This window comes from Aspergillus stella-maris (genome assembly GCF_047715825.1).
Source record: "Aspergillus stella-maris strain CBS 113639 unplaced genomic scaffold BDV14scaffold_46, whole genome shotgun sequence".
Classification (NCBI taxonomy): Eukaryota; Fungi; Ascomycota; class Eurotiomycetes; order Eurotiales; family Aspergillaceae; genus Aspergillus; species Aspergillus stella-maris.
The window spans coordinates 133,138-140,798 of NW_027396840.1; the positions used below are offsets into that span (position 1 = coordinate 133,138).

A 7,661-nucleotide genomic window follows, 5' to 3' on the forward strand; every position below is an offset into this window, starting at 1 on the left:
CGGGATATCTCAGTCTTGTATCTCCCTCGAGGTCCCTTGCGCCTGCCCCAAGGTCCTCGTGGCCATGACCAAGTACCACCAAGGTTCCTATGTTGTCATGCTGAGTCCTTTCCAATTTTTGGTCTAGAATACAAATACAAACATACTAAACATATCTGTAGTGTACAATGAACTATCTCCAATCCCCACCCCGCCCGAAAAGGCCGAAGAAACCAATCAGGTTCCTCTAATACAGCCCCGTACACTTCCAGCTCGCCGCCTCATCCACATCGCCCTCACCATCATAAACAGCAACATCAGGATAAGGACACAACGGACGCTGCCTGTCAACTCCCTGAGCGGGATCATCATTCACAAACTTCGTCGCGACGATCGCATCAGGTGCCGTGCCGTTCTCCACCCACGCCACAATCGCCCTAAGAACATCGTGCTTTGCATCCTGGTACCCCGGCACACCACGGACATCGTCAGTACTGCTCAATGCCGTGTTTTGGCCATCACCATTAAAGTACCACGGCGCATTCATGTTTGACGGCGTCATCTCGCAGTGTTCCATTCCCGGCACGAGGAAAAAGCGGTACCAGTCGTCAAGCGCAATCCCCTTTGGCGCGAGAGTCTGAGCAACGTGTTCGTAGAAGTAGATCGATGAGCCTGTTGCGATGGACGGGTCCGTAAAGCCGTGGTAGTGCAGGAGCTTGCCACCCTTGTTGTAGAAGGGGGAGAGGTCGAAGTCGTTGGCTGTTGCATTGCCTGGGTTCAGTTTGTCGGAAAGGGCAATGAGCTCTTCTTCGTCCCAGTCTTCCCATGTCCAGGAGCTGCCGAGCTGCATCATGTACTGGATATATGTGACGAAGTCGGCTGTTGGGCCGGTGGAGGACCAGCCGGATTCTGTTCCCAGAGTGTAGCCTGGGAAAACGAAGGTGTCGTTGGCAGTGTACCAGTCGCTGTGCAGCTTGTTGACGGTTTCGATCTGCGCGGCTGTAAGGCATGTCGTGGCGTTGTTGGAGTCAGAGACCGGATCACAGAGGAGAGTCTCAGGCCGGAAGACACAGCGACGCGGATCCATGATGATATTATCCGTCACGCCATCCTGCGGATCACACTGGCGGAGGACCTCATCGTTAAGCGCACTGAGATGACTCGAGTTAAGATACCCCGGCGCAGTCTCAGGATAATTCCAGATGCCCGTCGCAACAACCCAAAGCTGCAAATGCGTTGTCCACCAAGCCGGCGCACCGGCAATAACTCCATCAAAGTCATCAGGGAACATCTCAACCTCCTTGAGCCCCTGCTTCCCACCTGCCGAACACCCGCGGTAATAACTATACGCAATTTCCTCATCATAGTACCCCCTGGTAACCTCCTTCCCATTAACAACAGCATCATGCAGCGCGCGCCACCCCCAATTCTCCAAGCTCGCCTGGTCATGGTACGCAAAGGACCCATTATTCCCTTCATGTCCAAGATCAGACGACACAGCCGCAAAGCCCGACCACGACGCGTCAATGATATCCGCCCACCCGATACTCCCCGCGAACTCGCCATTGCCGACGGCCATAAACCGCCCGTTCCATTCGTCGGGGAGGACAATGCCGACGCTGTGCTGCGTGTTTTCGGGCAGGGTGATGTTCGCCTGGATGTAGCAGGCTGCTTTGGGGACGGTATAGGAGGATGTTGCGTGAGGCGCAGCAAAGGCGCCATAGTTAAGGGTCTCGTTTATTGCGAATGTGCCGTTTTCAGCGTAGTGGGTTGCGTAGAAGACGCGGGTGTCGTTGGGGAGGAGGCCCTTGATGGTTGCGATGTTGCAGGGCGCATGGGTCGCTGTGGCGGATGCCGCTGCGGCCAGCATCGCCGGTGTCGAGAGAGGAACCTTCATCGGTAACCAGAGACGCAGGAACAAATGTAAATCTAAATTGATATTCCAATGAATCTTTCCAAAAAGCCGTAGTATCTAACCTTAAATATAAAGCCATGGTACCTGCAGAAAAAGCGTACGCCATCGGGGCTACGTATATCACTGCTCTACAACCATGTGGACCACCGGCCTTAATAGCCCCTTGGGGAAATGTCGCCCGAAAATCTCAATGCTTGGCCACTACCTTATTCACCCCTGGGCCCCATAAATAACTTCAAACAGCATACGATTCTTCAGGCTATACTTTTTGAGGACTAGACTCCGCACGAGGCGGGTGATCTTGAAACTAAGGTGGCTGTTTGACTGTATTCAGGGTGGGTACGGTGGTTATGTTGGGAGGGGAGTTTGTTATGCAGGTACGTACTCCTTCCCACCCAAGCCTCATATAATTTGCAGAATGCTGCCTTCTAGAAGCCAGACGTGGAACAGTAGTTAATTATAGGCTTTAGGGCCCGCCAGCTATCTCTGAAGCCAAGTTCCTATCGAGGTTTATTCCCTTACAGTTCTGCATCTCTCTGCAATAATTTAATATAATCTATCTTGCAAAACAGACAATACTTGACTATGTGGACTCTCCTTTTATACTGCGCTAGATATCTTCGCTAAGGCTGTCCGAGGATAGAAGAGAGTCAGGTTCGGACCAAGTTAGGTATATCTTCTAAATGATTTGGGAAGAAGTCTGCAACAGCAACACGATAGAATGATATTTCTTTATAACTTCGCCTTTTGAAAATATAGAGACCCTGGTCCTTGTCTTGCCAGTTCCTATTCGGTGCTTACATTTGGATTCCAGATGCCATCGGGGGTTATGGTAGACATGCAAGTAACGGAGGTACCCAGGATTGTGTAAATCGAAACAGCAGTAAAACAGACACTAGACAAGATTCTCAGACGCCAACACAAAAACCCAGAGAGGAAAAGACAATAAACACACTGCACTGCCCAGACACCCACCCAGCCGGACAGACCTACTGCGGTATCACAAGATTGAACTTCCGCCCCGTCACCCGCTCATAAATAGCAGCATACCGTCCCCAATCCGTCTCCCCGCCAGCAGCTTCATCATCATTCCCAACCTCAAGCCGATACTGCTCCTCAATAGGCCCAAAATTAACATCCACTTCCCCGTCAATATCAATCTCAGGCATCTCAAGACCAGCTGGGAATTCCCCCTTCTCACGCATCTCCTGCCGGAGTCGAAGCAGGTTGACTGTGGGATGGGCCCGGTCACTGCGATGATTAAGGCCGTCCCAGGCTGCGCGGAACCGCGCGCTGACACACCTACTAAACCACTCTGTCTCCAGAATATCAGATATCAAAAGATGGGCGCGCAGATGCAGCGCCTCGTCGCGATCAAAGTCCCGGGCTAGAAGCCACATGAGGGCTTCGGCGAAGATGTCCGGGTTGAGGATTTTGACGGGGTACAGGCCCGTCCAGGGGCCTGTTGGGCCGCGGTGGATGAATTGTTCGGTCATTTGGTTTGGTGAGACCTGAATGTCCCTTGGGAATGCAACTGGCAGGGTAGGGTCCGTTGAGAGCAGGAATGTTGCGTCGCCGCCGAGCTTGGTCCCGGACTTGAGCTGTGGGAGCCAGAAGAGGACGTCGGACTTGGGCAGGATGGTGATGATGTGGGTGTTGTAGTGAAAGTGTGCTGTGCCGACAGGGTGGTATCGATCTTTGGCGACGATGGCTGCGTAGGGCACGATTTCTTGTGCAGCTTGATTCTCTGGTGTCGTCGCGGCTTGACGGTCGTTTATCTCGAGCCCTCGGAGATCGTAAACATCGCCGTAGTAACAGAGAGCCTGATTTTCCTGCTGTGCTGTGCATGCTCCAGTTGAACGCATGTATTTCTCTAATCGGTCCGGTTGGAGCTCAGCACACTTGGGATCTGTACATTGAGGGAACCCATCGTCTATGAGTGTCTGCACAGCTTGTTGGGCTTTTTCGTCAGGTACAACAAACTCAATTTCCTATTAAAATGTAAGTAGACAGACATAGACGGTTGGGGGAAGAGGGCTGTTAAGCTTACAGGGAAGCTTCGGTTCTCCTGAATCAGGGCAATGGGAAGCCAGCCCCAGAGGACGTTCTCAACGTCCGCTCTGTCCAGAGCACAAGCCACTCGGGCAGCAATTTCAGCGGCAGGAATCATCTTCTCAGACATTTTTTCGAAACCTTTCGTAGCTTGTTCTGCTCAGTGATATAGGCAGAGGAGTAATTGATCACCAGCTGCTGTGCCCGCGTGCTCTTACTTATAGCCCTAGGGCTTGGCAATACCTTTGGGAGTATGTTGCTGAACATATTCTAGAGTCACATAGAGGCTTTGAGAGATTGAAGAATATAGATCTAGTACATTGTATCTTGTGTGGCATAAAGCGGTGCTTGATCGGGGTTGGGCTTTGTAGCTTTAACAACGAAGACGACAATACAAGAAACACAACGATCAAAGAACACAAAAACAAAAGCATAACAATGTATTCATTTGTATCTTGTCAAAAGAAAAGACGGAAAGAAAGCAATATGAAGGATCAATCAGGAGATCACCATACTCGCATTCGCTCGTTACATGGTCGCATGGTCAGCCTTGTCGCTTCAAAGACTAGATTCTCACTCGCCACCACCAGAGTTGATGGGCCGAATACTGGTAAAAGGTATCGAGACAGCGTCTAACCTCTTGGCGCTCCTGGTGGGTGAAAGGAAAGCGTCGAGGGAATGAAAGGGCCCGCTGCCTGCGCAGGAGGTAATCGGCGAGAGCGTCGGCGTTTGTTCCACATGCCTGGCGCTGGGCGGGAAGAGGCCGCATTGACGCATAGTATATGTTGACGATCAGCAGCTGCTTGGCAGGTGCGATAGGGAGAGTGACAGCTGCGGTTTGCGCGGCGGCGACCAGAGCAGTGGTAGACATGAGTGTCGGAAACTGTGACGGTGTCAGCATATCGCGCGCTGCAGAACATCAAAGAATCGATGATAACGCACCATGGCTGGCCCCCAGAAACGGATTATCACTCCGGTTTGGCGTGAGTACAGGCCGCGTTCTCCGTTCGCGAACAGACCGGAAAAGTCGCGGACAAGATGTCCTGCGACGAGGTCGTGGGTACCGGTGGGTAGTTCATACATTCGTTCGGGTGCCTGAGGCCCGATATCGATGCAGATATCCAGGGTCTGTTTCAACGAGTCAGCGTTACGTTCAAATAATAAGAGGTATCACAGAGGGGGGAGGGGCACGGAACGGTAAGGTGGTAGCTGCCTGGCACGAATGTATTCACAGCGTAATCCCCAACCACAGCGACTTGTGCTTGTGCTTGTGCAAGCTCCGGAATCTGCGCAAGACATGGAAGGATCTGACGGGCTGTAGCCGTCACATTTGCGATGCTGGACATAACTGACGCGAGAGTTGAAGGTTGACTAGCGACACTTGGGACGGCGGCGAAAGTATGATAAGACAGAATCGATCTAGTGAGGTAGTGGTGGGGGCTATGCCGGTTATGACAAGAAGGAGCGATGATTTTGAGGCTTCTGATGGTATTGTCGATGGCTCGGGGAGCGACAATGGTCTTGATGATGGCTGATCAAAAGTTTGACGACAGAGAAGAGGTGCAGAAGGTGTAGAGACTTGGGAGATTGAGATTGAGAAGACTGGGGAGATTACAGAAGTAGAATGGTAGGCCGGGCAGAAAGCTATACTTATATCATTCAGCTGAATAGAACTGTCATATATTTCAAGGAATAGAGATGCCATAATCTCTGAAAATACTGTAGAAGGACTGACAGTGGCCACCAAACGGAGTATATCCGTTCATTGTCCGGCTGCATAAGCCCTGCATGGACATGTTTGATGTGGCGGGTTGCTTGCAGCAAAGCACGAAATGTGAAGTAGCCACCGAGCTTCTCAGAAAGTAAAGTATCAGTATGTGGGCTATCCTTGGGTTTGCTCCTGCAAGAAATGAGGCTATCTTCTCGGTTTCTCAAGACCTAGGGCTGCGAGCCTGCATCGCTTTCAAGCCAAGCAGGAAGTAACTGGACGACACTACGGCAGCCAACTTTGTAGGGTAGCATAATACGCCATAGGAATAGAAGACAGAGATGAGAAAGCCACATCCACTCTCGTGCAGGGGTGCAGCTGTCGTCCGGCAAATGTTCACGATGCAGACATGCACCATGCATGACCCCGCCCAAGCAAACGAAGGCAACAGGTCGTTGAACGATGAGAAAGTGCTAGAAGCAGCACTCTGGTTGATCAAAGAGAACTGTCCATGTTTATGAGGCGTCATATGGCACTACGCCTACAGAGCCAAAGACGTTGTCGCGTTCCGCTGCGGCATTCTGGGCGTTGCGCCTCTCTTCAAGTATATCAAACCAGCCCGATGCCCATTCAAACCCCTAAACAGCACACGATTCCTACCAAGGTATCCAATGGGCTTGACGCATTTGGGCTGCTTTGTGATATCAGCTGACACAGCCCCTGTAAGTGCCTCTCAACTTCTCATCAGACGGTAAGACCCAGCCAGTGTCATCGCCAACAACCATCGCTCGTCTACTCGCAAACAATAAAGAAGAAAGGCAAGCGAGAATAACTTTGACTACTGTGTAGACTCTCGTTCCCATGACCAACTACCCCCTTTACAATCCGGTAGTTCAATTCTCTGCGGCTATCACTGAATAAGAGCTCTATGCGCTGATCCAGAGCGGGCATCATTCCACCTCCCGCGTGAACACGTGCCGTCTGTATGGAACTTAGACAGTAAGAAAAGAAGCATTCCAGCTCGATACTTTAGACAAGCCAAGTAGACGGATTGTTCCTAATGCAGTACTGATTACTATATCTATCGCGAATATCGCTAGTTACCAACCTTACTACACCCAAGAACCAACCCCAACACCTTACTCTTTCTCAACAGCATCAGCCATCTCCCCCAGCGTATCAAACTCCCAATCAAACACATTCTCCTCCAAGTTCCCCATCGTCGCCCCCGGCCTCACAATCCAAACCGACTTTACGCCAACAGCCCGCGCAGGATGATGATCATGGAACTGGCTCTGCGCAGTCTGAAGGACCTCCTCCCTCCTAACCCCAAACTCCCCTTCAACCTTCTCAAGCATGTAACTGAAGTTCTGCAGATCGGGCTTATAACTCCCGACATCCTGAGCCGTAAGAATAAGGTCAAATTCGAACCCCTGCAGACTTCCAGCATTTGTTTTGGCGAATGACTCGCGATCAACGTTTGAGAGGACGACGAGCTTATATTGCTTTTTCAGTTTATGGAGTGCGGCCACTGTATCTGGGAATGCGGGCCACGAGCCGACGCTCTCGCCGAACGTAGTTGATTCCTCCTTTGTTGGCTCGGGGAGGCCGAGTTTCTCGAGTAATGGTGCGTGGATTGTAGCGAGGACATCGCAGTAGAGCATAGAAGGCGTCTTTGTTTGTTGCGCTTTCTCAAGGTCATGGTATGCGTGGAGGATTTGCTCGCGGGTGAATTTTCCCGAGGCGTTGGATTTGGCGAGACTGGGTTCGAGGGCGGCCAGGATGCCGCCTTCCCAGTCCACGAGGGTGCCGTAGACGTCGAAGGTTAGGAGGCGGTAGGATTTGAGGGACATTTTGGATTAATTGATGATGTGGTCGTTGTTGCAAGAAGAAGATAGATCGTGGGAGAATTTTGGAGTTGAGTTGGAGAAGTGAGGGGAATGAGGGGCGAGAAGGCTTAAATAGTCAAGTCACGCCTTCCAACAACATACGGAGTATACGCCTTCC

At 51.4% G+C, this 7,661-nt stretch overlaps 4 protein-coding genes across 4 annotated transcripts; all 4 read right to left on the bottom strand.

The window, feature by feature from the left end:
* Window positions 1-226: 226 nt before the first annotated feature.
* BDV14DRAFT_210239 (tannase and feruloyl esterase) lies at window positions 227-1,876 on the bottom strand (the record flags this gene model as incomplete). Its single annotated transcript, XM_073775850.1, has 1 exon — window positions 227-1,876. The coding sequence occupies one exon, from the start codon at window positions 1,874-1,876 to the stop codon at window positions 227-229; it is 1,650 nt and encodes a 549-aa protein (XP_073625888.1).
* A 1,007-nt stretch (window positions 1,877-2,883) lies between these two features.
* Window positions 2,884-4,076, bottom strand: BDV14DRAFT_202371 (uncharacterized protein; the record flags this gene model as incomplete). Its single annotated transcript, XM_073774014.1, has 2 exons — window positions 2,884-3,885; window positions 3,945-4,076. The coding sequence occupies 2 exons, from the start codon at window positions 4,074-4,076 to the stop codon at window positions 2,884-2,886; spliced, it is 1,134 nt and encodes a 377-aa protein (XP_073625889.1).
* Window positions 4,077-4,511: 435 nt separating this feature from the next.
* BDV14DRAFT_202372 (uncharacterized protein) lies at window positions 4,512-5,292 on the bottom strand (the record flags this gene model as incomplete). The annotated part of the gene is made up of 3 exons (XM_073774015.1): window positions 4,512-4,829; window positions 4,889-5,074; window positions 5,143-5,292. 3 exons carry the CDS (start codon window positions 5,290-5,292, stop codon window positions 4,512-4,514), a joined length of 654 nt encoding a protein of 217 aa, XP_073625890.1.
* A 1,447-nt stretch (window positions 5,293-6,739) lies between these two features.
* Window positions 6,740-7,566, bottom strand: BDV14DRAFT_177534 (putative haloalkanoic acid dehalogenase). Its single transcript, XM_073769436.1, has one exon. It carries the CDS (start codon window positions 7,505-7,507, stop codon window positions 6,794-6,796), a length of 714 nt encoding a protein of 237 aa, XP_073625891.1. The 5' UTR covers window positions 7,508-7,566; the 3' UTR covers window positions 6,740-6,793.
* Window positions 7,567-7,661: the final 95 nt, after the last annotated feature.